We start from the raw sequence: 19,343 nt of genomic DNA on the forward strand, positions 1-19,343 counted from the left end.
ACCTTTACTTGTAATATCAATAATGTTTTTAGAAACGATCGTGCGAAATTTTTTTCTACCTCCTGCCCCTCACTTCCATCTTATTGGGAGTTATTGGATTTATCAACTCGAGCTTTTATTTCAGCGAATATCTAATAAAATCATACGCTCCAATTCAAATTCATACTTGTATTCTTTTTGGTCTATTCCATAAGGAGCCAAGTTTTTTTTGGTTCTGTTAAGTAAACTTGACATGTTTTTAGATTTAAGTCTAAGATTATTTGTAATCTACATCAAAACTCTTTAAACTCACTAAAGAGAATGCGGGGCCGTCGTAAACTAAATTTTATCTGTCGAATTATGATGTTTAATTTACTGACAAGTTATTTCATCGTTTAGAATTCTACTTAAACAACGTAATAAATTGCAAATCAGTCAAACAAAATCTATAGTAAAAAAAAAAAAAGGTGAAGCCACATTAAAATGGCGTCCAAAACGTCATCTTTAAAGGATGTCAACCACACATTCCATCAATCGTCTGGCGTGAAAAAAGAGATGTGCAGGCTAGAGTACAAAAAACCTGCAGTTCTATTTTTATAAAATGATGACGCAATACACAAAATAAAAATACTTCTATTCTTATTCTAAATGCTAAATCAGCACGGACCAAATGGACCAAAATGTTGTACTGGGGCCAATGCTGTAAACAATTCGAAATTTTTTTCGAGAAAAAAAATCTTTCGTAAAAACGCAATTTTTCACGTAAATTTTTTTTACGAAAAAAAGTTCGTAAACTCGAAGAATTTATCGCTGTTTGTATTTTTTTCGGCCATTGCTATAAAGCATAAAACGTATACGTCACTAAAATTCACGTACTTTTTTTATTCGTAATACGTCATTGAAAACAACAATTTTTTTTTAATTTTTATTAAGTAGGCCTACTTAATAAATTTTATTAGTTGTTAAGTAGGCTGTGCTGCCTATTCTATTTTTATAAATATTTTTACATTCTAGTATTTGGTGTTTAAAAAAACTGTGTAAAATTAAAATAGGAACATGATTTAATTTTTTCGGATGAAGACTTAGACTTCGAAGTTGCAAAAAATGAGCTTCGCCACCGATTGCCTCGAGAGGTTGGTGTTTAAAACATCACTTAAAATTACTAAATTTTGATGTTTTTTTAATGATTTTTTATCGAATAAAATCAGAAATCATACTAAATAGGCGCAGAAATTATATTTTTGTTTTGTTCTTCAATTTCATTTTAGTTTAAATGGCCGCTTTTTTAACGAAGATGTTTCTAACAACGTTTTTCGAGAGCAGTATCGAGTCCCAAGAGCTTTATTAGATTTTTAGAAACTAGGCTTAAAGATGGTTTGCAACATTATACTAAGCGAAATAAAAGCATTTCAGTACGTTTCCAGATAATGATATTTCTTCATTTTATTGGCACAAATGTCTTTTTTCATGTTCTCAGAGACTGTCATGGAATCTCTACCAACACAATTTATCGTATTATACATAGTGTAGGAGAAGCTATTTTCAATGTTAGTGTATTAAGTTAATAAAACTATTGAAAGCATATATATATATATATATATAAAATTGATATATACTATATATATATTGTAATATATCTCTGCTGTTGCTACTGTTTTTGAATATAATGGTTAAATTCCCATTATTATAACCCTTGTTATATATCATCAGCACTATTAGTAGTTTACTTTACATTAGTTTATAACTATTTGTGTGCAAACTTGAATGTAAAATCTTTAGTTAGAAGTATATGATTGATTGATTTCAAACTTAAATTATGTTAATATATGTTATATATTACATACTTATACTATAACAACACTTGTGTATATATATATATATATATATATATATATATATATATATATATATATATATATATATATATATATATATACATGTAATTATACATATTTTTACTTTAATAGTTTGCTAATTAAAACATACTAAGTTCCCAAGAAGAACCTCTTTGTTTTCTCTGATCTTTATTGCTAGTATCATTTTAAGTTCTTTAGACAGCATTTTATTTTGTTGTGTATTTGTGTATTATTTTGTTGTGTATTTGTGTATTATATGGCATATTTGTCGACACAACAAGGAACTGAATAATCGATTAAACGCATATTTTAAGTAATTAGTTTATTATGGAGTTACAAAAATCCTTTTCAGTTTTATCTATAAAATATCTACATAAAAACACAAACAAAGAATATTCAATGATTTTGAAGCGCTAACGTTGTTCCAACAATGGCCGCCAAAAATCACGAAGAAAATATCTAAAATTGAGATCAAAAATCTATCTGAAGTTTTTTTTCAAAAAAACGCATTTTTTTATCTGAAAAGGCGATTCTCTTGTTCGTTTATGGCATTGGATTTAGTAGCGAAGTTTTTATCTTAAAAACGGAATTTTTTGAATGTTTATAGCAATGGACTTTTTTTTTCTTCGCTTTTTACGGTAAAAACTTCGTGTTTTACGGAAAAAACTTCGTTTTTTATGTTTATAGCATTGGCCCCTGATTTACCGATAATACGAGATTTGGGTGAAGCATTAAAGCATTTTTTTTAAGCTCTTCGATACTTAATAATTTTTGTTTTATATTTATAAATGTTATTTTAGATTGGTATTTGTGTGAATTATAAACCTAAATTTAATTTTAAATAGTTGTTTTGTGTCGACCAACTTTATCCGGTTTTGTTTAAGCCATATTTGAACAGAACCCAATGGAGAGTGTAGCTTGAATATATCTTTTATGTTGTTTTTTTTTATTTTTTCTGTTTAATGATTCATGATAAATAAGTAAAAAATAAAAATAATATTATTTGTTGAAACAACATTTAAGTGAGTCAGCAATAGCTGATTTTATTTAATACAAACGTGAATCATATGTTTAAAAAAACTTCATTCAAGCAAGAAAAATTTTATGTTATGGCGAACTGGAGAAAAGAGTTCGTTAGTTTCATTTAAACCAAATCTTTGTATTTCTTGAATTTATAAAAGTTCAAAATTAAGAATGTTTATATTGTTGTTGGTTAGGTCAAGTCCAAGTGCAAAGTATATTTGTTTAAGGGTGAACAAACCAACCGTGGAATGGTCGAGGCCATCACTTTAAAAATCAGGTACCATTCTCTGCACAAAAACCCGAAGTAGGTCGAATATTTTGTAGGAAGAAAGTCCTGCAAATTTCCAACAAGGATGCTAAAGTGAATGATGCTGACCGTGTTGAGAAGAGGACGTGTGCTGGAGCTACAAGCAAGTGGTTTGTTTGTTCAGATTATCAGCTTACAAGAGAAATGGTAATCAGGGAATTGTTGGCAAATGATACTTTTGTAAACCACCTGCTTTTGTTAAGATGATGGGCGTCATTACCAGAGACACATCGTCAAACACTTTTCTACCTTTGACAAGTACTTTAAAAAGTAGTTTAATAATAGTGTAAATAGTCTTTGCTTTGGTAAGATTTGAACCAAGCTAACTCAATTATTTACAATAGGTAAACTTAATTTTCGTCACTAACGAAAAATTGCGCTTAGTATTCGTGGCTGACGAAATAAAAATAAACAGTATTTGTCAATGTTGACATTGACAATCAATGCTTTTTTCATTTTTATTTTTGAAATAACCTACCCTTACTGTACCAAGCCATCAAAAGTTATTTGTGTAAAATCCAAGCAGTAGAACTCCCCGAGGTTAGATGGCCCAAACCTTTGATGGTTGAGCCTCTTGCTCTAATAACGCCTATCAGGTGATAACCTTGCACTTTGCAATAAGAAGTTTATGTTAAGTAGATGGGTCCTTGGTGTCAGCACGCCACACTGGTAAAAATATAGCAGAATATCTCAATGAACTGATAAAGGGTAATGAAGCCCTGAACTATACCCAGCATCGAGTTGCTGTAGTTGATCAGGCATACAACATGAAGGCTGTACTCTCGTTGTTCCTACAAGTGGAATCACTCGACCAAGATTTAATCAAGTGTGAAATCACGATTTGAACATGAGCCACTACAACACCATTGAGATGGTATATGTTATGAAGTCTGCTATTGATGCCGTGGAATAAGTGATTAGGCTACATTACTCTGTTCATGCGTAGCAGCTTCTTGTAAGCTATTAAGGCTTTGAAAATGAATTAAAATAGCTACGACAATAAATTGAAAAAGTTTCTTTATTTTAACAATCAAATTCTGCGGCCTTTAAAAATCTAAACAGGTCATTTTTAACGAAAATTTCGAGCTAAGTAATAGATTTCTTTTAGTTATAACAAGCCTTTGGAATGAATTAAACAAATTTAATTGTCAGAACTTTAATTTTACAACTTAATTGTTAAGGTTAATAGTTGCGCTCGTTAAATTTTACAAAGGCACTTTAAATGTAACAATTGAGAAGTCTTTTCTTTTCCTCTTCTTCTTGACTTTTTTGTCAAGTTGTATATGCAAATGCAGTTTTTTTATTGGTGAAAAAGTAAGACATTGTTACGAATTGAGATCAACAATCAAACTCTAAATTACTTAACGCTACCTGATTTTTTAACTAAATTTTTACCAAGGTGAAAAAAATGATTTAAAGGACTTATTGGAAATTTTGAGGGTAGAAAATAAGTTTCTATTTTTATTGTCAAATGGTTTCAAAGGTGACAGAGGCAGACAGAGAAAATTATTTCCAGATCAGTGTTCTTATTAAGCATCTGCGTCTCGTTATTTTTTTATTCGAGACGAGACGAGATGATGATATCCGGGACACAATTTTTAAATTCCGAAAAAAATTTATTGTCCCGGTTTACAAATTTATTCCGGGACAGTTTATTCGTCAATTTTTTCCGGGACATTTCTCGTCTCGTTATGCTTGCCCCGGTTCATTTCAAGAAAACGATTCCGAGACGCACACCCTTAGTTCTTATCAAACTATGACATTTGCCTCTTTATTAAATTTATTATCTTTGTTAAATTGTGCTAAAGCTCATTGTGTCTTAAATATTTTTGACAAATATATTTTATACTACTATACTTTAAATAGGCAGCTTTTTATAATCTTAAAATCTGTAGTTTACATGAAGATTTAGAATGAGTCCCAAAATTTAAAAAATATAGTCTCAGCCAATATCAATCCATTATGCTTGAAAAAGGCCCATTTGTAATGTTAGAGTACTTAAAAATCTTTTATTTTATCATTTAAAAGGTTAAAACAATATTATAACTTGACCTAGAAAAGTTCAAAATTTTTTTTGCATTAATTATTTCGCTAAATTCTAAAAAATCAACCACTGAGGGGGTTAAGGGGGGTTGGGGGTGGATGAGCATCGAAGTTAACATCGCTTACATTGAATATGAAACTTATGCAGTTTACAAATGTCAGCAAAGTAACCGAACCGAAAGTAAGCAAACAAAATAATTGCAACTTTGAAATTTTATCACTTCTGAAAATAATTATTGCATACGAAATGCTTCAATGACTTGAAACATGAGCTTGTTAAACAAAAGTTTCAGTGCATCAATTTGTTTGGAAGAAATAAAAGGTTTATGAACTATAAATCAACTGCATTAAACAATACAAGTAGTTAAATAGTAAGAATAACAGCGATTGTTTAGAAGATCTATCTACAAATGTTAAAGTTAATTATTTCTACATTTTTTATTATAATCGACAAGATATTAATTAAGAATGGCTTCATCAGCTTCACCGAGAAAAAAAACGAAGGCTCTGATTTTAACCTAGCACTACAGCATTAGAATGACGTCTTTATCATAAATTTATTTTGCTCAAGCTTCACCAGTTTTGCTACAGGAAAGCGTCACGTATTAATTCAGTCAATTTACTGTATTTATGACATTACGTTCTGAAGAAAAACATTCAAACAAATAAAATGCGGGAAGCATGATGCTTCGCTGTCACTCATAACGATAAAATAAATTTTTTATCTCCAACTTCTGGATAAAATGCTCATATTGGTTACAAATAGTGGTGATGCCCACATTAGGCACAAATGAAGAAACCCTCATTGTGAACCGGAGAGACTACCAGGTTTTAGGTTGTGTCACTCGCTAGAAACCTTTATTAACAAATTTTTTTGGTTTATGTAAATTGTCCAATAAAAGTATTTTTATATTTATTTACATAAATGGGTCCCCTTACCTTTTGCATGGCCCTGTGGTAGGCTATAAGGAAGTGCATACCTAAAACGAAAGTTACTTAACAATATAATAATCTAGATGATAATTATCTATAATCTCTTAATAATATTCTAGTTAATATTTTCAAAAAATGTTAAAAAAATAACACATGTTCACTTTAGTCACACATTTAATGTAGACAAGAATAGGGTAGGACTATTGTAATTGTAAATGTAAAAATTAAATGCAGCTTCACATTACAATACAATAATATTGTATTATAATATTACAGAAACAATAAGAAAATTCTATTTTGGTATTGTATTGCTGTGATTTTTTTTTCTAACAATACAATAAAGTTCTAGAACTATTGTATTATATTGTTTTAATGAAATAAAATAACAATAACTATTGTATTGTTTTGATGAAAACAATCACAATAATTATTGTAGTGTATTACTTTACATTAAAGAAGAAAAGCTAACGTATTTTAACGTATTTATATTCATCTCTGACGAACTTACAATTATTTTTTATTTCTCAGGACGTATTTTATGTTGAATCGCTGTCTTAGGTCTGACGAGTCCCTTTCATTTGCAGAAAAATGGTGGTTTCCTTTTTTTTGATCCCGTTAACTTTGATTTTCAATATTTAAAGTTGCCCAATTTACCATTCTGGCACCCCTTCCCCCTCCCATTATGTTTCAGTAAAATAGTGTCAATCATTAAATATTAGTTGTACCCTATTTCAAGGGTACAAGGGTATATAGTCGGCAACTGGACTATTAAAACATTTATTAAATTACAATAACAATATATTGTTATTGTATTACAAAGACGAATATTTATACAATATTTATTGTTATTGCAGTGGGTCATTACAATACATTTTTTTTTTAAGATATTATTATTGTTTTATAAAGATGAATTGCAATACAATATTTATTGTTATTGTATTTAAGAATTACAATAGTTGTAAAATCACAAGTATTGTTATTGTTTCTAAATTAAGTTAATACAATAACAATAATTATTGTTACTGTTATTGTTTTCATTACAATTACAATAGTCCTAATCCTAGACAAGAAGATACTGACCTTTTTCAAAAGATGTTGACTCAATGAATCAATTTTACAGGGTGCGGCAGCAATTCGCGAACTAATTTTTGGCTAGGTTTTGTGATGTAAATAAAATACTTCAGCAATTTGTTTTTGTTGATTAATATTCAATGACCGTCTTAGATTTTAATAAAATTGTGAATAGAAAACATTTTAGTTAAAAGTTTTACAATGGAAACCAAAAGAAACGAAGCTTTAAATTTGATTCAAGGGGGTTTGCCTGCACGTAAAGTTATTCGTGTTTCTGGAATGTCTAAAACTTCATTTTACAAAGTGAAAAAACGTGAAAGTGCTGAGAGAGCCAAAATCCCATCTCTAGTGAATAAAAGAGTTGATAAAAAGTTCACAGAAAAGCTTAAAATGCATTTTGAAAAAAATCCTACTGTATCCATCAGAAAAACATCAAAATTGTTCAATATTGATGAGAGGACAGTCAGAAGAACTCTAAAAACACTTGGAAAAGTCAGAGTAGCCCGACCTTCATGTCAACTTTTGACAGGAAGAGTAAAAACGTTACGATTGGAGTGATCAAAGAAGCTTCTGAATCAGCTAAAAAGCTATGCTTCGTCAAAAGTTAAAGTTTTCTCAGATGAAAATCTTTTTAGTATAGACTGTGTGATAAATAGGTGAAATAAATAGGTGTAATAAAAGATTCATTGTGCAGAAGGGTGACAAAGCACCACCTGTGTGTCACACCAAGCACCTTCAGTCCATCATGATGCTAGGAATCATCGCTTCTAATGGAGAGAAATGTCCACCAATCTACATCAAAGAGAAGGAAAAAGTTACCTCTGATGTGTATATCAGCTTACTAAAATGTTATGTGGTGTTATGGCTGAAGAAGACATTCCCAGAAAACAATTATATCTTTCAACAGATAATACACCTTGTCATGGGTCTAGAAAAACTCAACAATATCTTCAGGACAGTATGGCTAATTTCTGGCCCAAATACTTTTGGCCACCATCCAATCCTGATCTGAATCCCCTTGACTATAGTGTGTGGAGCGTAGTTGAAAATATGACTTGCAAAAAGGCCTACTCAAGTGCTAAGTCACTAAAGTCATCAGTTATCCGTGCTAGGAAATCAATGTCAAGGTACTGTATAATAAGCACCTGCCAGTCTTCCGTCCTAGGCTTGAGACAGTGATCAAAAAAAAAAGGAAACCTAATTGAATGTTAAGGTGGGAAAAGTATTTATCTTCAACTTTTCTCCTTTTAATATTCCATGAATGCAATTTTTTAGTGCTTTAAAAATTCATTTTGAAAAATGTTCTAAAAAGTTCGCGAATCGCTGCCGCACCCTGTAGGTTATGATTTTTTATAAATAAGATAATTTAGTTTCACATGACAAAAACATTTCGTGACGTTTAAATAGGTTTTCGTTGCATTTAAATAGGCTTTACAGCACAATTTTTTTTCGATATACTGTGATGACCTCCTGAACCCCCCCCCCCCCCCCCACACACACACACACACACATCTCCTTTGGATTGGTCACTGTATAATGTGTTCGTCAAAGCTTTAAATCAATGTTTCTAACATAATATCACACGATTTCGAATTCAAAAGTAGCTTAAATGATCAGTACAAACTGATACTGGACTAATAATAAAGATTTTAAAGGACATAAAACCAGACGATCTTCCTGGTTTACTGTGCCCTCTTCAGTCTCCTTGTGTGAAATAGTAGATAAGGCAACACAAGCATACGTTACTTAATCACTCTAAAATATTACGGAACCTTTCTTTAATTTGAATAAATACGGCACTGAAAAACTGATAAAAAAATAAAAATTAGTTAATGCTAGGGATTGCAATCCCGCATTGCGGGATCCCGCATTAATTTAGCGCATGCGAGATCCCGCAAAAACTACTGCGGGATCCGCGGGATTTGCGGGATTTTGAAACAATTGCTTTTAAACAAAAAAGGTCAATTCTTTTAAACAAAAAAGACAAAAGAGATATCAAATTAAAAGTGTTTAATGTATTTGTGAAACAAATCAATTTAAAAATTTATCTTCAGCTATTAAAATTTTTTTCTTAGCTATAAATATAAAAACATCATTCAAAAATAAGCAATTATTTAGCAAAACATTAGTCGAACTCGTTCAAATTTTTTTTTTGTTTAATTAATGATTATGTTGAAATTTTCGCTAATGAGTATGTTCAAATTTTTGTTAATGAGTATGTTGAAAACGTGAAATTGAAAACGTGCGTGTATAATTGTAAAAAATATACTTTTAAAAACTACTTTTTAAAAAGTCTTAAAAAATTATTTACATCAAGATTTTAAAACAAAAGTACTAAGCATGTCGCAAATTAAAACTATATGGAATTATTTTAAAAAAAGTGATAATGAAGAAAATGCCAAGTGCATTTTATGTTCGGCTATTTTAAAAATTAATCAAAGATCAACTAAAGGGTTATTAATCCATTTAAAAACTAAACGTGGCACCGATTTAAAATCAAACGTTTTACAACAAGACGGAGCTTCAACTTCAAAACAGCATGAACCAGTTGAACTAGAGCTTAAAATATACATCGACTGCGAAGACGAAGAAGTAATTCCATCGAAAAATATAATGCAAAAATTCACATCACTAAAAAAGCAAAATCAAAAGTTTTCAATAACGTTTGACGAATGGACATCACAAAATAGTCAGAGATACTTAAACTTAAATTTACATATGGAGGCGAAACACTTTAATCTTGGATTGATTCGAATCCATGGATCGTGTAATGCAGAATATTGCGTCAAGTTAGTTTCAGAAAGGCTAAATAGCTTCGATATTGACCTCCAAGAAGACATTATTGCCATGACCACTGATAGAGCAAGTGTGATGGTGAAAGTCGGTAAAATGATGTCTTGCTATCAACAGCTATGTTATGCTCATGGAATACAACTTGCAGTTATTGATATCTTATACAAGAAAAACTGCGGAGAAGTCGAAGAATCGTTTATTACATATGAAAATTGTGAAGAAGAAGATGAATGTGGTAAAACTGAGGATGATGAAGTTATAAATAAAGAAAATGGTTTGACAATGATTTTGGACCGAGCATCAACTGAATTGGTTAGCAATTACAAAGATCTCATAAAAAAAGTGAGAAAGGTTGTAAAAATATTTAAAAACTCTCCTGTAAAAAATGATACATATTTACAGAAATATATCGTACAAGAACACGGGAAAAAGCTTCAGTTGATTCTTGATTGTAAAACTAGGTGGGACAGTATATTCGATATGTTAGAAAGATTTCATAGACTAAAAGTGTGTATTGAAAAAACCTTAATTAATGTTGGGTCAGAAATTCGTTTCACCCAAGAAGAGTGGTCCCAAATCAATGACTTAATTATTTGCCTGGCACCACTAAAACTTAGTCTCGAACTTTAATGCAGAAGAGAATCGAACCTTGTCACGGTGGAAACAACTTTTCAATTTATGCTAGATAAATTGCGAAAGCAATCATCACTTTTGAGCATAGATTTAGCCGCGGCACTTCGTGAGAGGTTTACACAACGTCGTAATAAGAATTTAAATGGACTACTAGTTTACTTAAAAAATCCGACGAAGAAAATGAACTCGAAGAAAAAGAAGCTGTAGATTTTATTAACAATTCCCAAATACTTATTCCTACAATTCTATCCCTGAAAAAAGAATTGGAAAATCAAACACAGAAAGACAAGAACAACTGGACAGAAAATGTAAAGGAGAGACCAAATTTAGATTCTTTAGACTTTGATAAATTATTGAAGCCGGAAATGTCTGCCTATGAAAGTAATGGAGTAAGAGGCAAGTTTCTAGATATAGCGCATAGTTACTTGATGACCATACCACCAATAAGCGTAGAGGCCGAGCAAGCTTTTTCAGCTGCTGGTTACATATGCAATCCTTTGAGGAGTAGATTAAGTGATGATACTTTAAGTAGGGTCTGTTTCTTAAGAGCCCATTTCTTACAATCATTTTCTCAATTTGATATTTTAAAAAACAAATAAAGCTAATAGTTCTACGTAAAGCTAAAAGATGTTCTATGTACTTTGGCTTATCTTTTTGTTCATTAAATGTTAAGAATTATATTGATTTACAAATGAATTGCGTTTTTTGGCTTTATTTACCTTATCTTATCAATTTAATAAGTTGAGTATATTTTTTCTAAAATACTTGAAAGAAAAATACAATTTTCATTTTGCCTTTTATAATGTGCATAAGAAACCTACTAATCCCGCGCGGGATCCCGCGGGATCCGCACAAAAATTAAAAAAATCCGCGCGGATCCCGCGGGATTGAAAAGTGTGCGGGATTGCAATCCCTAAATATCACTTTATCTTTTAAAAAAGTTGCAAGCATTTTTTTTCAAAGACTTTTTTATAATGAGTTAGAGCATATGATAAATTTGAAGACAAACGACATATTTTCGATGAGTTTATTATAATCAACAGTGAGCACTTAAAGTTTCTTCTTCAAAAAAGAAAAGAAATAGCTCAACTAAGACCCTAACAAATTTTTTGTAAACAAATAAATTTGAAATCTGTGGCTATATGAAAGGAATAAATACTTTTAGAGGTTTTTCTTAACGCAGGCTTTATAAGATCGGCGCCTGTTGCTGAAATATTAAAAAGAGAGCCGATGAAAGAAATCTTTGAGAAGCAAAGCAAATAAAGCACAAGCGAGAAGAACGGAGAACAAACAATTCTCGTAAAACACATTAAAGTTAAAAATATGCAAGAGAAAAATTTTCAACTAAAAATAACTCAAAAATTAAAATAATTTTAAAATCTCAGTTGAGCCGCTTTATGAATTTAAACCTTTTTTATGTTCATAAACACTAAGGATTATTTTAAGCCTTCAAAGTAAAAAAAAAAAAAAAAAATCGATCTTTTGTTGTTGTCGAAGCTTTTGAAAAACTCATTTTTGCATTTTTATTGCGCGTTTTAGAGTTTTTACACGTATTTTATTTTAGTTTGCATATTCGGTTATACGACATTTAAAATACTTTTTTAAACATTGAGGATGTTCTTAATGTTGGATTAAAAGAATGTTACAAATTTAAATTTCAATACGTTTTTAAGCCCCAGAGAATATTTTTTTTTAAAAGATTTGTTTGAATTAAATGATGGAAAATATTCTGAAATTATTAATCCATTTTTACGAAACTTGGATTCTAAGATCTTAAAGGTTGGCAGAATTAGGTGAACGCTTTTTTAAGAAATACGTAGTTCTCATTTGCTCGCTAATAGCATTAAAAAGAGGAGTCTTTCAAAACGAGAGTTTTTTTTATTTAATGTTGATGCTGTTGCCATAGGGATTTTAAAATGTTTTATAACAGAAGAAAAATACATTAGCACATATAAAAAACTTTCCGAACAAATAGCAAAAAATAGAAAATTAGTGAAGTTGGCAGCATTTTTTGAGTTATTGCAAAAACATGGATAGAATTATTTAGTTATACGATTTCTCACCCGTTACTTTGATTTATGCTTATTTTTTTTAAACTTGTATATTTTCAAATAAAATATTTGGTGGTGTTGTATTATATTGGGTAGAAACTGTAGATTTTAAACTATCCAATGAGATCACATTCAAAAACAGGTACACGCGTCAGTTGTCAATTTGACCTTTTAAATAGCTTTTATGAAAACTAGTTTCGTGTTTTCGATTTACTGTTATTCGCGCAATTAAGTAATAAGTAAAAAAAAAAAAAAAAAGTAGTTTTCGACCAAATTGAATGCAAATTTCACATATTTTAAGTTTCTAATTGAATGAGATTCGACTTCCTTGTGAATAGTAAAAAAATTTATGTAAATAATCTTTAATGAACGTTTGCCGCAAAAGCAAATGTTAAGACAGCCTGACAAATAGATTTATCAGGAACTTTAACATGAAGTTTTTTGTACAGAGTAGTACATGTAGTTATTTTTAATTATCTCGTTTTTGCATTTCAAACCTCTTCATTTGTAGACTTTTTCAGTCGTTTTTTAGTGGAAACTGTAAGTGATGAAGGGAATATATAGTTCTCGGTAAATTTTTATCTATTTGCTTCCAATGAAACCGTTTTACATTTAAATTGTTAAAAATTTTAACTTTATTTAATTGACTGTCAGAATTGAAAGTTTAGTCAATATAAAACAAAAAAACGCAGCACAAATAATACAAAATCACCCGAGATATTTTTTACTAATAATTCAATTAATAGGTTTCAAGTGACTTGGATTAATTTTCACGAGTTTTTAAGCGTAGCACGCAATTATAGATCGAACTTAAAGGCTGGTAACATTCGAAACTCGAGAGAAGACCGTCTACCGAATTGCAACTCTCGCGTCTTCCAAAAGATTTCTTTTTGATGAATATTATTATTTACTATTTACCATTTTAATTTTTTATTACATAATTGTTTTCCTTAGGATTGAAAATATTCTTGATTTAAGTCTTCAGAGAGAAACGTTTTGGAATTGTAATGAAACACGTAAATACATTTTTAGAACTCTGATTACTATGTAGGTGCGTATTTTAATGAGGTTAAGTTGAATAATGCAATTTGTCTAAATCGCTTTCTTTTTTTTTTAACATATTAGAATAAAGTCTCCAAATTATCAATTGGATATATCGCATTGATCTTTAGAATAGTAAGACAAAAATACGTTTGCTGTAGAAAGAAAAAAAAAAAGTCTGTGCGTCGAGACGAGGTTATTTCTCTATTTACTTTGAGCGCTGCTTCCAGTGCTTCGTTGTTCGAAAAGGCGTTGTTGTAACAGCGTTATTTTTTGATCAACTTATCAAATTATGGAATGTAACAATTTTGAATAAGTAAGATGTAAAGCATAAACTCCTTTTTAGGATTTGAAGAAGAAGACTAGAGAAAAGAAAGTACGAGATGGGTAACAGCGCAAGTTTGCGAAGAAGCACTGACACTATGAATATTGATGGTGAAAAAATCGATTGTGCAAGACTTAAGCACATGTATCCTAAATTAAGACAAGAACTAAAAAAAAAAGATGAATTAATTGAGGAAAAAAACAAGAAGCTTACAGGATATGAACTAGATATTTTAAATTTAAAGAAAGAGATACGCCAGTTGCAAAGCGTTATCGAAGCTACTCGCAGCACGAACATCGCAAATGATGTCATTGTCGAAGAAGGCAATCAAAATGAGTCTCGCCATTCTATAAATTACCCAAAGGCAAAATTTATTGAAGTTGTTAAAAATGTTCGCAACAAACGGTTTGCAGTGTCAGCAGAAAGTGGTAAAGAACTTAAAAATTTAGACTTTCCTAAAACACCCAAAAGTACAGAAGTGAAAGAATTTATAAGTCAGGCCGTGCTGAAGAATAACTTCTTGAAACATTTGGAAGAATGTCAAGTCAAAGAAATTGTTCTCTTTATGACACAAAAGTCTTTTAAGCGAGGCGAATACATTATTAAAGAAGGTGACATGGGCAATGCCTTGTTTGTGTCTTATATTGGACAGTTAGAAATAAGCCAAGGTGAAAAAATACTTGGAAAACCTTTAAGGCCTGGTGAGTTATTTGGTGAGTTAGCAATTCTTTACAATTGTACACGGACAGCATCCGTCAAAGCCATCGATGATGTTGAAGTATGGTATTTGGAGAGAAACGTTTTTCAAGCAGTAATGCAAAAGACTGGTATTATGAGAAGAGAGGAACATTTCAACTTCCTTCAAAGTGTTCCGGCGTTTAAAGAACTCCCTAATGACACTTTGTTAAAGATTGTTGAGGTAATCGAGGAAGAATTCTACGATGAGGGAGAGTATATTGTGAGAGAAGGAGAGCATGGAGATTCCTTCTTCATTCTAAAGCAAGGTAAAACCTAATTTCATGCTTAATTTTTATGCTTTAGGTGATTAGAAGCTTACATTTTTTTTTACGTTTTATTAAAGTGGCTCCTGGTAAACATATTATGTGTAAAGCTTCAGTTTTTTTTTCTATTTTATCATTTTTAAAAATATAATTCATATTAAGTAGTTTTACAGGATATTTTTTATTAATCATCAAGTGTTGCTCTTTTAGGCTTAGTTAAAGTTCTACAAATGCTTGAAGGTAAAGAAGAACCGCAAGAAATTCGTCAGTTATTGCAAGGCGAGTATTTTGGGGAAAAAGCGTTACTAGGAGAAGATGTTCGTACCGCAAGTGTCGTCGCTGGTGCTGGTGGCGTTGTTTGTTTAGTGATTGAAAGAGATACGTTTATGAGTTTCATAGGAGATTTGTCGTATTTAAAAAATAAAGATTATGGCGATAAACTTAGAAAAGCGGTTAATTTATCGCGAGCAAATTCACTAACCAATAAACCAATTCCCGACACATTAAATCCAGACTTTTTAAATGTAAAAATCACTGATTATAAAGTAATTGCTACTCTAGGTGTTGGTGGATTCGGTCGCGTTGAATTAGTACAAGATAAACGCAACAAAGATCGAACTTTTGCGTTGAAAAGCTTATCAAAGCATTATGTTGTGGAGACAAAACAGCAAGAGCATGTTTTCAACGAGAAAAAGATTCTGATGTCTCTTGATTCTCCTTTCATAATTAAGCTTTACAAATCGTTTAAAGATGAACGCTACGTCTACATGCTACTCGAAGTTTGTTTAGGAGGAGAGTTATGGACTATTCTAAGAGACAGAGATTACTTCGATGAGCCCGCTTGTCGCTTCTATATAGCATGCGTTGTTGAGGCATTTGAATATATCCACAAACGTGGTATTATTTACAGAGATTTAAAACCAGAGAATCTGCTAATGGATAGCCATGGCTACATAAAAATTGTCGATTTTGGTTTCGCTAAAAAAATTCCGGCTGGAACAAAAACATGGACATTTTGTGGAACACCGGAATATGTACCCCCAGAGATTATCCTCAACAAGGGGCACGATTCTTCAGCAGACTACTGGTCACTAGGAATCCTCATTTACGAGTTAATGGCAGGAAATCCCCCTTTTACGAGTTCCGATCCTATGAGTACTTATAATATCATTTTAAGAGGTATAGAAGTATTGGATTTTTCGAATTTAATTACAAAAAATGCTCAAAATTTGATAAAACGTTTATGCAAGGATAACCCAATGGAGAGATTAGGAAACCAGAAAGACGGAGTTATGGACATTCGCAAGCATAAATGGTATCAAGGTTTCCATTGGAGCGGTTTACGTAACAGAACTTTACCAGCGCCTTTCGTTCCAAAGATTCGTCATCACGCAGATAACTCGAACTTTGACTATTTCTCTCCGTTGAAAGAAAAACCACCGAAAGAATTTTCAGGTTGGGACCAAGACTTCTGAAGTTGTTTCAAAACATGACCCCCGTTGTAATTTTTTAACTATTTATTCTCCTATAACTTGTAGCATAAGGAAGTGATGTCTTTAGTTTGTCAACAAAGAGACTTTCAGCTGCATGTTTCAGTCACTTGTTATGTAGTTAGGTGTATATTCAATTTTGCATTTTTGTATGCAACGACAAGGGATAGTCCTCCCCTCACACTTCATGTGTGAGAGAAAAAATTTTATTTTTGACGTTTTTGGTTTCAATACTAATCCCAAAATGTTTGACCTGTTGTTTCTGTTGTTGCTATTTTTATAAAACTTAATTTTGAAAAGTAATTCAAGCTAAGCTCTGGTGAAATGAAAATCTCGGATTTCTCATGTCTGTCAAAAATCTCCATTTTGACCATTCTCTCTGCAGAAGTATGTGAATGCTTTTTAAATTTTTCATTGTTATTCTGATGACTCTTTCATAGACATTTTACGACAATTTACTAATATAATATTTTATCATTAAATTTTCCATTTGATGATTAAATCTAGATTATTTTTGAAAATTTGTTTACAGCTTAGCGTATCTTTTTATCATATTTGCGCCTTCATTAAAAATTACGTAACAAATATTTTTAAATTTGATTTTCTGTTCTTTTTTTAAACGAATCTGAGGAAACTTCGCACATTGAGAAAATTGAAAATCCCTGCAGTGTTGAAACTGACTTAAAAGAAAAAACAGAAAATTTAATAAAGGGTGTTAAAATAGTTTGGACAGATGTTAAATGTGAATGGGAGCTTAAACATCAATTGTTTTTTTGAGGATATTTATAGAAGTCGTTTACAAATTGGAATCGTAGAAAAGTTGAGCATTAAAAAAACATGTTAAAGATATGGAAACCTATTACGAAAATAGACGTTCAAAGTAAAGTGTATTCTACTTTTTTTTCTACGTAATTGACTAACCAAGAGAGTGCTATTGACAAAACTGTGAAGAAATTCCAAGCAGCTGGATTTGTGGCAGATGTTAAAAAGACAGTACGTGCTCGTGCAGGGCGTTCATTGGAAAAGTTTACCATCGTGAGAGAGAATGAGGCCGAGAGCCCAAACATCACTATTCGAAATCTAGCACAGGAACTGCACTTGCATTTCATGCGCTATTCGTCAGAACTAACTGGAAAATTATTTGTCATCGACAAAGAATTTTCCAGCAAATACGTCGATGACAAATCACATTTCCATCTCAATGGCTGCGTCAACAAGTAGAAATGCAGAATATGGACAAATAATAATCCAAGGGCAAATGTCGACAAACAAATGCGTCCACAAAAGTCAGTGTAGCCTGAATTTTGTTTTGGAGGAATTATCAATTTTACATTTGTTTCCTATTTTTGTGAAGATTATTCTGGGAAAAATCTCTGTAAAAGTAGTTAACAAATATAAAATATACAAGAAACCTTTTTTTTAAAAAAAAGGGCTTTTGTAATAAGTAACCGAAACTGATTGATTTTAGTGTGTTTAACCAAAATAGAAAAACTAAATATTAACTTTGATTTTTTAAAATACTCTTCAAAAGGCCCTAAAGAAGGATTTTAAACGGTGTCAAAATCGCATATATTCTTCAACATTTGTGATACCTACTTTTTAAAAAATTGTTTCCAAAACATCTTCTACAGTTTGACTGCCATCAATCATAACAGTTTTGATAGATCTACTTTCAAATATCTGTTTACCTCGATATATCAAGTAGATCCGATTGTTAGTTCCATAAAATCAAGAATTTTGTCATTCTCTAGCCACTGACTTTTAAAAAAAATCTTTTTGGTCAACATAAAAGATTTCGTTGAAATCATTAACAAAAAAAAAAAAAAAAAAAAAAAAAAAAAAAAAAAAAAAAAATCAATTTTGCTTTAGTTCTATTTTTTTCTATCTTACTAAATTTATGACTTCTTTGTAAATTGATGATGGTTTAAACTGAAATGTTTTGACAATTTCTAATAACTCAAGGTTTACTATGTTTACAATAAGATTCGACATTTCAAATTTAAAGCTGCTTCAGTTATATAGTCAATTAACATTCCTCATTGCTGATTTATTCATAATGGCTTTCATCGTACGAGGAATGGTTGATGCAATGATATATATTAACTAGATGTCCAACTTCACTAAAACTCCGTAAGAAAAAGTGAAGCAAGTTTTTAATGCCGGTAGCAGTGTTATTTTAACTGGCAATAATTCATTTTTGTTCTACTTGATATATCATTGCGTCATTTCAGGCTGGCAAAAAATTTGCTTTACTGCGAAAGCGCGAGTTAGTTATCTAGTTAATATATGTTTGGGTTGATGTCATGTGGTTAGGACAACCCTCTTTCTTCATGGTACTTTATGCGAAAATCGTTTTTCTGTCTAAAAAAATGAAGTTTCGAATTCGAGACAGAAATTCTTTTGTTTTTTATTGCTGAGTTGTTTACAGGAATCTTTATAAAAAATCTTGAAGAGAGGATAAAGATCAGAGTACCTGACTTCTTGAATTCTTCAGAAGATGTAAATGTCTTACAATTCTAACTCAGTACTAGAGCATGAAGATCGCTGAAGATTTTAGACTGGTTATAATTAAACGAGTAAAGGAAATTGTCCATAGTTATGGACAATTTATAGAGCCTATTTTTCAGTTTCTCCAGCTTTACCTCGGGACGCTTAAAAATTTCGCCGTTTTCTAAGAAAACTCTTCAAGATCAACTTTGTTATTCCAATCTAACGCAACAAAAAATTAATTTCTTGTTAGATCGTTGATCATTTCTTTTATAATAATGTTAAGTGAAAGCATAACGAAATATGATTG

General features: G+C 31.0%; 1 protein-coding gene across 5 annotated transcripts; it reads left to right on the top strand.

Moving 5' to 3' along the window:
* Positions 1-12,589: 12,589 nt before the first annotated feature.
* LOC145190086 (cGMP-dependent protein kinase 1-like) lies at positions 12,590-16,798 on the top strand. Of its 5 annotated transcripts, none has more exons than XM_090090633.1 (5): positions 12,590-12,831; positions 13,644-13,740; positions 13,862-13,925; positions 14,077-15,059; positions 15,267-16,798. In XM_090090633.1, exons 4-5 carry the CDS (start codon positions 14,114-14,116, stop codon positions 16,529-16,531), a joined length of 2,211 nt encoding a protein of 736 aa, XP_089946759.1. In that variant the 5' UTR covers positions 12,590-12,831; positions 13,644-13,740; positions 13,862-13,925; positions 14,077-14,113; the 3' UTR covers positions 16,532-16,798. The 5 variants fall into 5 exon arrangements, with proteins under 5 accessions (XP_089946759.1, XP_089946758.1, XP_079922977.2 ...); XM_090090632.1 differs by having other exon boundaries at positions 13,644-13,705; positions 13,815-13,925; XM_080066851.2 differs by lacking the exon at positions 12,590-12,831 and adding an exon at positions 12,954-13,259.
* The last annotated feature ends 2,545 nt before the right edge of the window (positions 16,799-19,343 follow it).

This window comes from Hydra viridissima, unplaced genomic scaffold, assembly GCF_058129835.1.
Source record: "Hydra viridissima isolate aposymbiotic clone 2 unplaced genomic scaffold, HvirCarnegie_v1 scaffold_6, whole genome shotgun sequence".
Taxonomy (NCBI): domain Eukaryota; kingdom Metazoa; phylum Cnidaria; class Hydrozoa; order Anthoathecata; family Hydridae; genus Hydra; species Hydra viridissima.

Coding starts and splice junctions, on each gene's coding strand:
- LOC145190086 (XM_090090633.1), top strand. CDS start 14,114: ATGGGTAACAGCGCAAGTTTGCGAAGAAGCACTGACACTATGAATATT. Junction 15,060..15,266: donor CTTCTTCATTCTAAAGCAAG/GTAAAACCTAAT, acceptor TTGCTCTTTTAG/GCTTAGTTAAAGTTCTACAA.